This window comes from Palaemon carinicauda, chromosome 11 (genome assembly GCF_036898095.1).
Source record: "Palaemon carinicauda isolate YSFRI2023 chromosome 11, ASM3689809v2, whole genome shotgun sequence".
NCBI classification, from domain to species: domain Eukaryota; kingdom Metazoa; phylum Arthropoda; class Malacostraca; order Decapoda; family Palaemonidae; genus Palaemon; species Palaemon carinicauda.
This window is the reverse complement of record NC_090735.1, coordinates 147,370,043-147,383,289: the sequence shown is the minus strand read 5'-3', so window position 1 is coordinate 147,383,289 and position 13,247 is coordinate 147,370,043. Positions and strand designations below refer to the sequence as shown.

The 13,247-nt window shown below is 31.9% G+C and overlaps 1 protein-coding gene across 1 annotated transcript; it reads left to right on the top strand.

Moving 5' to 3' along the window:
• The first annotated feature begins 6,801 nt into the window (after nucleotides 1-6,801).
• Nucleotides 6,802-12,814, top strand: LOC137649838 (uncharacterized). The gene is made up of 3 exons (XM_068382788.1): nucleotides 6,802-7,521; nucleotides 11,273-11,509; nucleotides 11,724-12,814. Exons 1-3 carry the CDS (start codon nucleotides 6,811-6,813, stop codon nucleotides 12,288-12,290), a joined length of 1,515 nt encoding a protein of 504 aa, XP_068238889.1. The 5' UTR covers nucleotides 6,802-6,810; the 3' UTR covers nucleotides 12,291-12,814.
• Nucleotides 12,815-13,247: the final 433 nt, after the last annotated feature.

Genomic DNA, 13,247 nt, shown 5'->3' with positions numbered 1-13,247 from the left:
ATGTATATTATGTATATTATATATGTATATATATATATATATATATTTATATATATATATATATATATGTATGTATGTATGTATGTAATATATATATATATATATATATTATAAATTATACATATATATATATATATATACATATATATTATAAATATATAAATATATATATATATATATATATACATATATATTTATAAATGAATATATATATATATACATATATATATATATATATATATGTGTGTGTGTGTGTGTGTGTGTGTATGTATGTATGTATGTATATACATTTATTTTCATCTATTTAGCATACAAGAGAGAGGGAGAGAAAAAAATGGGTGAAAAATAGTTATTTTTTTCAAGTTGTTTTCTTCATATTTTAAATAGAAAATATAATAATCAGAATAGGATACCAAAATATTGTATATTGTATATTCTATAAAGAAAGACTTGGTGAATAAAATGCTATTTGAATTAAATGAATTGGTTGAAAATGTCGAATGTGCAGTCTTTTGAGAACCCAAAATGCTTGTTTCCGTGAAATTACGTTTAGAGTTTAACTTCAGAAAAAAATTATCTGAATGTAATGGAATTTTGATACAATGTTCCTTGGATTATAATATATGCAGTGTTGACATAAATATTGAGTCTCTTACTTAGTCTCCCATAAAATATCCAGACTGATGATGGAAATGAGTATGCAAGCATCAAAGTAAAACAATTTGTAAGAAAGCATGAGTGCATGAAAGAGTGTTATCAAGTTATATCAAAACATATTACATTGGAGTAGCCTCAAAATTTCCCTATCGTATATTTCTAAAAAGGAAGATGATATTTTATTTTTGCACTGCGTAGTAATAGTCATTATTTTTTGCTTATTAATGATGTGTAGGTCAATGGCTCAGATTTCTCTTCTGAAATATAATTTCCTTTGTAAATTTAAATGTATTTTGGCAATTAATTGGAGTCATGTATCTTCCCGGTTTTAGTTTCAAAGAAATTTGTTCTCCCTTTTCATCTTGTACTGTACACTACATCTCTTTTTTTATCATGTCTTTTATTTCCATTGCGTCAAAACAAGAAGCAAAGGAAGGCTAATTATCCTCTGAATAAACATCGCAAGATCAGGAATATAATGTTATAGAGAGAATGGGTTGGTTAGAATACACAAATAGGCGTTTTCCTTGATCCTCTAAATCATCTAATAGGTTCAGGGATAATTTCCAGTCCAAACATAATTATTACGATAATCAGGTACAAAATTACGGAAATCCCACCAGCTTATCCAACTGTAAATTAGTACTAGCATATGCTGTGCCAGGTAAAGAAGGTGTGGCGCTTGCCACTGCATCCCTAAAAGCTTATTGAGCAACTGGGATGATGAACCTTTCTAGGAGCAACATCCAGAGAGCCTCATAATAGAGGGCGTGGCAAGGACGTTAAACTTCCAGACATAGTTCGTCTTTAGGAAAGAGATTGCTATCCATATATATATATATATATATATATGTATATATATATATATATATATACCGTTATGTATTCTCGCTGTGAGTCCGTCGATGTCACTAATAGGACGAAAGTACTAACACCAATCAATGCTTTTAAGTCTTGCTTTCGTGGCTATTATACATATTTTCTGCTCATCACGTGTCAGCTTTCGTGATATATATATATATATATATATATGTGTGTGTGTGTGTATATATATGTGTGTATATATATGTATACATATATATGTATATATGTATATATATATGTGTATATATACACCCATATATATACACACATATATATATGTATATATATACACATATATATGTATATATATACATATATATATATATATATACATAATATATATATATATATATACATACATATGTACATATATATGTACACTACTTATATACATATATGCATATATTTGTGTGTGCGTTTGTATATATATGTATACACACACACACACACATATATATATATATATATATGTATGTATGTATATATATGTATGTATATATATATATATATATATGTATGTATGTATGTATGTATACAGTATTTACAGTGCATACATAACGTATATACTTATGCATACAGTATATATACTCACATAAATATTTATGTACTTTATATATGTATATGTGTATACCATATATAATTATATCTTTTCTTCATCCAATTCAGTCCTGTAAGTAAATTTTGCTTTTCATTTACTTCTATCGATAGGAGACAATGCATTCTACAGATCACAGTAAGGAAAAGTTCAACGAAAATATAAAGATATCTTTTTGAGAGAGAGAGAGAGAGAGAGAGAGAGAGAGAGAGAGATATTTTCTTTTCTTGTAGTGTGATAGTGAATCAATGTAAATCACCACGAAAAAAATATGTTTTGGGGATTTTCTTTCTTTTTCGCTGCAAAATCTATTATCGGGACGTTTCTCTAGAATTAGCATTACAATTAAAGTTTGTTAATTCCCTACCATAAGCAACGATCCAAAATTAGTGCGCCTCTTTTCATCTACGTGTTAATTATTTTTCCTTCCTTCCTCTTTGCTTTTTAACTGTAACTTTTTACTTATTTCATTTTTCCTCTCTGAATTGCTGTCAATTTTATTTCTATATTAAATTTCCTCTAGAATTGCTATCAATTTTATTACTATATTCGATTTCCTCTGGAATTGCTGTCCATTTTACTTCTATATTAAATTTCCTCTGGAGTTGCTGTCAATTTTACTTCTATATTAAATTTCCTCTGGAGTTGCTGTCAATTTTACTTCTATATTAAATTTCCTAAGGAATTGCTGTCAATTTTATTTCTACACTGAATTTCAACTGGAATTGTTGTCAATCTTCCTCTTATTTTTCTTTCTCACGACTCATTCGCTCCATCCGTTGCACAGAAAATATTCAGCTCCGGATGAGATGAAACCGGTAGTAATCCTAAACCCTTTGAAGTTCCTTTGCTTCATATACACGGTTTTAGAATAACCTCGTAGGCTTGTTGAATAACTATTATTATTATTATTATTATTATATTATTATTATTATTATTATTATTATTATTATTATTATTATTATTATCCTTATCATTATCATTATCATTATCATTATTTTCTAAGCTACAACCCTATTTGGAAAAGCAAGATGTTATAACCCCAAGGACCCCAACAGGGCAAAATAGCCCAGTGGGGAAAATAAATTAGGAAATAAATCCACCATATGAAGAGTAATTAATAAAGACATAAAATATCTTTAGATCAGTAACGACGTTGAAAGAAATGTCATGTATAAAATATCCGAAGCATTTTTATTACTTTGAGCGAGTTATATTTGGGGGAAAATACTGAGAAAGACTCGATTGTCTTTTAAGCAAGGTCCTCAGTGGGATGATTCGTTCAAATTTAGGACTGAAATTTTGGCTGCAATATCTTTCTTCTCCATAGCCCTTTGAAATCATCAAATTTTCTCTTCATGATCTCTAAAATCTGTCATCTTGAAATAAGTTTATAAAATATTTTTTTGCCATTGACTGGAAATATTACTATTTATTATGACTTGCTTTCATCACAAATGTAGCTTAGTAATAAAAGAGAGAGAGAGAGAGAGAGAGAGAGAGAGAGAGAGAGAGTCTTACTTGTAAGAAAAATAACTATAAAGTAGAAATGATAAAAAACAATCTCTCTCTCTCTCTCTCTCTCTCTCTCTCTCTCTCTCTCTCTCTCATTATTGAGCTACATTTGTGATGCGAGCAAGCAATGATAAATAGTAAAATTTCCAGCCAATTCCAGAGAATACAAAACGAAAACATAGAATTTTACTGTAAGACACTTGAAATAAATAGAAAGTAAAATAGGAAGAGCAATTGCGCGCAACTTTCAATCGCCTTACAGAACCCACCCCCCCCCCTCTCTCTCTCTCTCTCTCTCTCTCTCTCTCTCTATTCGTGTATGCGTACATGTTTATGCACGTGTAAACACCCTCGTGTCTGGAAAGTTTAAGCACGTGCTTTCGTGTATGTGTTTAATTGCTACACTCTGTCACTCTTTGTCAAAAGACTATTTTCGTAACTCATTGCTCACGCATCCGTGCGTGGACTCGGCGTCCGAATACAATACCGTTGACTAACAATCGGTCACGAAAGACTTTGGTTAGCGATTCATTAGGGATGTGATTTTGACATAGTTTTCAGTAATTAAAAAAGAAAAAAAAAAGGAAAAAAACAATGATTTGTCTCAGTGATGAAATTTACATTTCTCTGGACGAATGATTTCTAATGGTCTTAACATCTGTAGATTTTCTGGCCCTTTTTATCATTTTCGTTAAGAGCAATTTCATTTATGGTGTGTTGATACTGAAGCGTTAAGATAGATAAAATTCATAATCACTGATGTCTATAGGAATTTACATAAAGAAATATAAGAAAAGTAAGATTTAAGAATTATTTGTCTTTTAATAAAGAAAATAACTTATATTTACTTTTTTTGGTATTCGTTTTTATTCGTTCATTACGTTTTATGTTTAGTTGATCATTCAACATAATTTTGCTCGATTTCCTTTATTATTCAATTGCAATTCTTGACATTATTTTTGCATATCTCATAACTCAACCAATTATTATATAGATTTTATCAGAAAGAGATTGGCCGTTTTTATATAATTTTATCATATAACAATAAACATCTCAATAACTATAACCTCATATTATAATCCTTTATACGTTCTATATTTCTTTAATAAATTTTATTCTTTTCTGTCGTCTTTATTACCCAATTCTCTATTCCAAATTACAAAGACAATTTGAAATATGGCGGAAAATTGTCCATTTTCAAGTAAAGTGAAAGTCAACCTGTGGTCAGATTTCCTTCTCCAAGTAAATACCCAGTGAGCAACAGATGGATCGTGTACAGTACGTGTTTGCTATACATAATGGTAATTATGCAAGAACAAGGGAAAGTTCTTGGCTGACTTTAGTTGCCACTTCTCGCGGCCTTTGAGTCATTTATCACCACCCAAAACTATTATTTTCTTTCTAAATGTTATTTCACAATTCTCACGACTTTCTGTTCTCACGAGTTTTCAAGATAGGTACCGTCTCTGCAGTAATACCAATGAAATTGCACTATCATTCAACTGTACATTTCGATTTCACATTCAATTCCAACTTCAGTAACAGTTAATTCTACTTATATGTTTTTATTTCATTCCTTTCCTAACTTTTTCGGGGAACATTAAAATTTCATTGGTCTTTTCACTATACTGTATTTTTTTTTATACTGTATACCACCAGGTCACTAACCCAAGATTAATTTAGGTAGCGGAGGATATTGGCTCTTTATTTTATTCCCAAATTTCGGATTCAAGGTTTTCAGCGGTAAATCACTCAAAATTGTTGAAGAATACAGAAGTAGTCTCTCATATTTTTCCGTAACATTTACATAAATATATATAATGTCTACAGACTTAATACAACACATACACACACACACACACACACACGCACACAAACACACACACTCAATCTCACACACACACACACACACACACACACACATATATATATATATATATATATATATAGATGTGTGTCTGTGTGAGTGCATGTGTTTAGAAATCACGACAGCTGACACGTAATAAGCACAAAGTATGTACCTCAGTCTCTCTCTCTCTCTCTCTCTATATATATATATATATATATAGATGTGTGTCTGTGTGAGTGCATGTGTTTAGAAATCACGACAGCTGACACGTAATAAGCACAAAGTATGTACCTCAGTCTCTCTCTCTCTCTCTCTCTCTATATATATATATATATATATATACATATATATACATATACATATACATTATATCTATATATATATATATATATATATATATATACACTCACATATAAGATCTAATTAAGAAAACAATAAATTTCATCTTGCTATCATAACTTCAACAGGATTTTTACTGTTTTCCCTTACCCTCAGAACTAGTCAGTTTCCATCGAGGAGAGTTTAAAGAAAAACTCTTATTATAACTTATTTTGACTCCTATCAAAAGCAAGTTTTAAATAAAACAAATAACAAAGTCTCCTGTTCGTTATTTTGATTGGGAATCTTTGTAATTTATTTTAAAGTCTATTATAGCTGTTTTGATCACCTGATTAAGGGTATGAAGGCTTCAATAATCATTAATCATTAATAGAATTTTTTAGGCTTTTATTAGAATATTAATTTCATGTAGGTCGTTATCACTTCATATGTAATAAAAAGACTTTTCCACCTTTCTAAAGTAAAAAGTCTTTATATATATATATATATATATATACATATATAAACATATATATATATATATATATATACATATATGTATATATATACATATATAAATATATATGTATATATATATATATATATATGTGTGTGTATATACATATATAAACATATGTGTATAATATATATACATATATATATATGTATATATATATATATATATATATATATCTAGATATATATATATATATATATACATATATATATATATATATCTAGATATATATATATATATATACATATATATATTTATATTTATATATATATATACATATATATATATATATATACATTTTTATATATATATATATATATATATATATATAATAGAAATATAGCCTAAGTATATATTATAAGTTTACTTATATACACACTATGTACATCCATGGAGTCCTCTTTAAAGTAGCCCTAGTTCAATATAGGAAAAATATCTTGATCAATTTTGTATTAACTTTCTTATTTTTCTGTTTTTTTTTACAGGCCCTTCAAGATGAGGACACTTTGCATAACTCCTGTATTATTCGTTATTTTAGTTGTCGCCCAGATGGTATCTAGTGATCCAAGACCACAATCCCCGAGACAGTGGTTAGCTGCTTCGCAATCTCGGAGACCAGGTGGGGGAGGACCTCTCCCTCCCACTAGTTTCGGTCCTGGTAGGCTCAGGCATCCTAGACCAAGTCTGCGAGATCTCTCTGACTTACAAGAAGAGAAAGAGCAGAACCAAGGCATTGGCCACTTGCCTCTAAACCCAAGGCCAACATTTGATGCCCCAGAGTTCAATGGTCCTATCCAAGAAGAGGAGCTGGAAAGAGGCTTTGTACCAATAGTACCAGGAGAGAAATCTGATGAAGAAAACGAAGGGAACCAATCTTTTGACATTCCTCCTCCTCCCTCAGAAGAAAGGAGCTCCCCAGAACAAACAGTTCATTCAACATTTGCTCCACAAAGACATTCGGGAGAATCCCACCAAGAGGATTTTAACCTATCACCTGAAGTTACACCACCACATAGCCGCGAAGAACCTAGCTTCCCCAGAGAGCCACTGTTCGCTGATCCAGGACGTCCTACCTTTAACCAAGGCCTTGAAGAGCAACAGACACAAGAGATAGAGTTTCTGTCTGCCCCTCCTCCAACGAGCAACATTCGCAAACGCAACACAGCAAAGCCTCGTCGTCCCGCCCACCCAAATCAAATTCCCGTTGTAAGTATGTTTGTCTCTTTGTTTTTCTACCGTGGCTTGTATGATTGTGTTACTATTTTTTATAGACCCTGAAATAATTTGGCAAAGTTGAAGATTAAATCTGTTACTATTTCTTGGTCTCAAATTTTGCGGGAAATAGAATAATAAACCCCCTAAATTGTATAGGACCTGAAATAACCTGTTGAAATTAAACTGTAGGAATATTGAAATATGATAGATATAGAATCAGGAAACGAATGCCTAACCCATGTACTATACTATGAGAGAGAGAGAGAGAGAGAGAGAGAGAGAGAGAGAGAGAGAGAGAGAGAGAGAGAGAGAGAGAAAATTATATGCAAGGAGGTCATCAGAAGAGATGTATGATGTCTGATGCCATGTACATATTATAAAATGTATTTCCTCTCCTCTCATCTGTGAAGATTATTTCTATGTTTTTCTTGCGTCATATGAGGAAAACATTCTGCTAGGCTACTTGGAAGGATTCGTGACGATGCGTGAATAGAGTACAATACGGTAACACATTTGCGTATAACGATAGGTATTACTTGCAATAATTTGTGACTGTCACAAGTAATGATTGGATGGTCTGAGACTGATTTTCTCTTTCATTGCCTCTGGCTTCACGTCTGACGCGAATTCATCTTCTTTTTCTTAATTTGAATCTTCTTCTTCTTCTTCTTCTTCTTCTTCTTCTTCTTCTTCTTCTTCTTTTGAAATTTGCATTATTATTATTATTATTATTATTATTTATATATATACATATATATATATATATATATATATATTTCATATATATATATATATAAATATATATATATATATATATATATACTGTATATATATATATATATATATATACATACATATATATATATATATATATACATATACATATATATTATATTATTTTTACAGTATATGTGTATATAAATATAGATATATGCATATTGACGTAAGTATGTATATATATATATATATATATATATATGAGTACATATAAAGATAAACAGATGAATATATATGTACATAAGTATATATAAACAAATATTTATGTAAGCATATATATATATATATATATATATATTGTATATGTCTTTTATATACGTATGAGCGTACGTGCGTGCTAGTTTGTTATTCAGTGATTAGGGAAAATAAGAGATAACTTCTTTAATTAGTCAGACATAATTTTACGAAAATACGTTTTTGCTGAAGCTTGGGCCAAGGGAAAAAGAGAGCAACAGTGTCATGGAGATATAAAAAAGATCAAACAATAATGGAGAATATAGGTGGAATGTGTTAAGAAACAATTGAGTATATTAATAATCAAAAGGAACACAATTAAAAGTTAATGTCTTTCTCCGTTTCGGTCCCTCTGGTGGTGTCTTCCGCTAATGATGTTTACTGAGGACCGTTCTCTCCGACGACGAGTTCACAGACCTCTTGCCTCTCCAAAAGGCTTTCCTTGGCTGTTTTACTCCTCCTCTAGAATCTAGCTCGTTTCTTCCTCTATTTAGCTACTCTAGTTTACTAGATACAACTGTCTTTGTATAGAATTATTCTCACTTTGTTTGATTCCTTGCTCTATTTTTTTCAGTTTAGATAAAACTTTATCGTCATTGTTTTCAAAAATATTCAATTTTCTGAAATGATTTTTCCTTTCTCTTCAGGATCGTCGTCTCTCTCTCTTTACTTTTGACCGAGCAATGGCCTCTGGTCCTCATACTTTCTAGCCATCTGCCGTTCTCCGTCCAATGTATTTTTCCTCTTCCAAAGGTTGCATCATTTAACAGAAACTAATGAGTACGTAATTCTCTCTCTCTCTCTCTCTCTCTCTCTCTCTCTCTCTCTCTCTCTCTCTCTCTAAGGATGGATATTGTGTAACACGTATGTACATATACACGTGTCTCAAAACGTCCTTATAGTATTTACATATTACTATACGCAACGCACACATATCTGTACCCAAAACACACAAGCAAGCACGCACATACGCACGTAACATATACGTAAATGCATACTCATGCACTTACAAGTATACAGGGGTATTGCTTACATAGCTGATCCTTTCACATTATTCAAATAATTACCTTCGTTGGTTGTGTTAGCTATGATTTGAAGATAAAATTCAGTTAAAACGAGGTTTTTTCTGTTATTCTAATATATATATATATATATATATATATATGTGTGTGTACGTATAGATATATGTGTGTCTGTGCCTGTATATATACATATATATATACGTGATAGATTTACTCTGTTTAAGCTATTCAAAACGGTGCCTTTAAAAACTGGAAAGGTTCATTGATAATAAGAATCGTCATGTAACTTTGAATACATCTGCTAACGTCATGAATTAATAAGAAAAAAAATCTTCCTTTTCTGTGTGTGATTGCGGATTTAGACTTGATATATTAAGCTGATAATAAACAAGGCATCAAATTAGTGAATCATATAATATAGTAAGTTCAGTGCTATTTAAGTTGCCCAGGTTATTTTCTGTGCATGTTATAATTTCAATTTAAGTTGACTTTTAATGTTTAAGATATTAAAATTCTAGATATCTACTAACCAATTTATAGTATTTATTTCTTTACTAATCATAAAACATTTACACGGAGGAAGCTGGTTTCAACACTACAGTACCGTAGACGCAAGATTTACGAATTAGCTTGTTGTAGCTGACTAGTTATTTAACTGGACGATGAAAAAATACCTGTTAAGGCTTTCGTGTTTTCTAGATGGTTATGATATATTTCCATAACAAATGAAAACATAGAAAGTAATATAAAACGCTTCAATGAAGCAGCTGATAGTTGACGTTTGCAAATATTTGTGATTCTTGTTCTCCATAGCTTGTACGAGCTTAGGCACAAGAAACATTCAAACGAGAGAAAGAAAAGTTATGGAAGCAATAGAAATTCTAAGAGAAAAAGAAATCGCTAAAATGAGAATCAAGATTTTTTTTTCGTGCAAATGATGTGAAAGATATGAAATAAGAGAGAAGTTCTGAGGAGGAGGAGGAAGTGAAAGGGTGAAACCTATTAAAAAACAGCTGTTGGACAAGAGAGTGAGAAGGAAAGTCGAGATAAGCATCGAACTAAGTCTTGTAAATCACTGAGAATATTCTATTTATTGTATGAATGTTTTAAGAACTAAGTGAACGAAATCATTTAGAATTATGTATCTTATATGACAGATTAAATCAGTGCAGATACCCCGTGAGTAAACTGAAATTAACAGATGCATACATATAGCTCAGAAAGTATTATATTTTACTCTGCTATGACGAAAACAAAATAGAGTAACCAGACAATTCAAAATATATTACTTTAAGTAAATTGTGAAGGGACAATGGAAATGAAGAACACTATGATTAATAAAAGTTCAAAAAAGGGGATAAGAGGTAACTATAGGGGAGCCATTAACGATGTAAACATCTATGGATATTATGGTGTAAAATAAATTAGAAGAAGTAAATTGCAATATTTGGTAAATTATTTCTTTTGGGATACACAGGTCCTAAAGAATAGTCTAACGATAATCAACTCTCTGTTGAGAATCCTACCATATTAATATAAATAACATAAATGCTTTTAGAATGATATCCAATCATTCCAATAATCATTATTTTATATTAAGCTACTCTAGTTTTGTATTCAAACAAAACCAAAAGATATACAACGACTTTAATTAGATCAACAGCCTCAATTATCCTGTATCCATCTAATAACCTCATCCCATTTCACAGTACCATGAAATATACAACCAAAACGGAGAACTAGTTCAAGGAGGTCAAGAAGGAGAAGAAGAAGAGGAAGAAGAACCCGATCGCCTGGCTATCCTCCTCCTTGACTCCAAGTTCTCATGTCAAGGCAAGAATAACGGCTACTACGCTGACGAAGATGTCAGCTGCGAAGTCTTCCACTACTGCCAGGACACCGTCAAACACTCCTGGCTGTGCCCAGAAGGTGCCTCATTCCATCAGGTAAGTTTTCACCTCATGGCCATTCATCTTATATTGTGCTGTTTTAGGCGTAGGAAGCACCTCTGTGTAGAAACTTTCTGCACAGGGAGTTCATCCACAATTCAGTAGTTAAAGTATGTATCATTTGGTTGTGACCTACTTTTTTTAACAGAATCGTCCTGTATTATGGGGAATAGCTGTATATGTATACTATTTACCTTGTCATTTCTTTCAGGTTCATCTCATCTGCATGCCCCGTTCCGAAGATAACATTTGTGAGAGGTCATCGACCTTCCATTTCGTAAATGACTTTTTGTACAAGGAACTTGAGGGACCCAACAAGACCTACGCAGATCGTTATTACCCGGAGGGTTTCGCTGACAGAGGAAGCACCATTAACCTGCAAGCTGCAGTGGCACCTAATGAAGGAGAATACCAGGCAGTCCAGCAAGTAGCCAGATTTCCAGTGACCCAGCCAAGTCGTCGCCCTGCCATCGTGCAGGATCAAGGTCCTCCTGTTTATCAGCCAGCAGTTCAGGAGCAACACATTGGACAATCTTTCCAGCCATCACAGGGCATACACGATCGCGTTCAACACGGAGTGCCAGATTTTCAGTCTACTGATCACTTCTCCGGGTTTGTTGGGCAGCATACTTCGTCGTCGTTTGAGCCCACGCCAGATTTCGGCGGCGACGGCCAACGTCCATTCTCGGCTTTCCATTCGCCTGAAGAAGTGAGAGTGCAGAGACCTCATGCACGACCACACTTTCGGCCAGGCAGGAGACCTGGAAACAGGCCCTAAGTTCAAATAGGATAAAAATCTTGGGAAATAACTTCAGATTTAGTCATGTCTACCAAATTACAAATGGCTTGAAGCTTATAGCATACTTAAGGGGTACGGAAATCTCCTTTTCCCAAAGGCCTTTCCCTTTCAGGCATTTAGTGGAAATATTGTCATGCCAAACACTACCGTACAAGAGAAAGGCGATTTACATCCCTACTCTTTTTTTAATGTTCTTTCACGAGTACATGCCTGTCAATTTTTTTGTAGTTCTTGTACAAGTAATGACTTAAGGTTGAAATGGCGTGGATTCGATCACTTCCTAATTGTTTCCTTATTTATGAAATGTTAGACAACACACGATGTATTTTTGTCTGGCACGTTCTCCAAATTACATGATGTATATCTTACTATTAAGTTATGTTCACGTTTGTTTATTTGTATTTATAAGGTCGCTGGTCGGCCCTTGTTGCTTTATGTAAATTGTTGATCGAGAGAATTATGAGAATAATGTGTTATACAAAAGACAAGGATCTACCACCAGACTCCCGTTGTTTCATTTTCCTTTGCCTTAGGCACTGAATATTTCCTTCCATAAATTTCTTTGTTGCATTTTTGTATACTGTTAAATAACAAATAAAAGAAATATTATATATATACAGTAATATATATATATATATATATATATATATATATATTAATAGCATGTTTGGCTACTACTTCTATTATTATTACTATTATCAAAATCAATATTATTATGGCTATTATCATAATCGTTAACTAGTTTAACTAGACCACAAGATCGTATTTCATGAAGCTTATTGAGTGTAACCAAAAAGAAACCATATATAGAACGGGAGATCAAAACTGGACCGTGGTAAGGTTTGTGATGTTGAAAGAAGAGACAAAAAATGGGAGAAAATTAAAGGTAACAAGAAATGTAGTTGGAACCCTTGAAGAGATTCTACTAAAAAATAA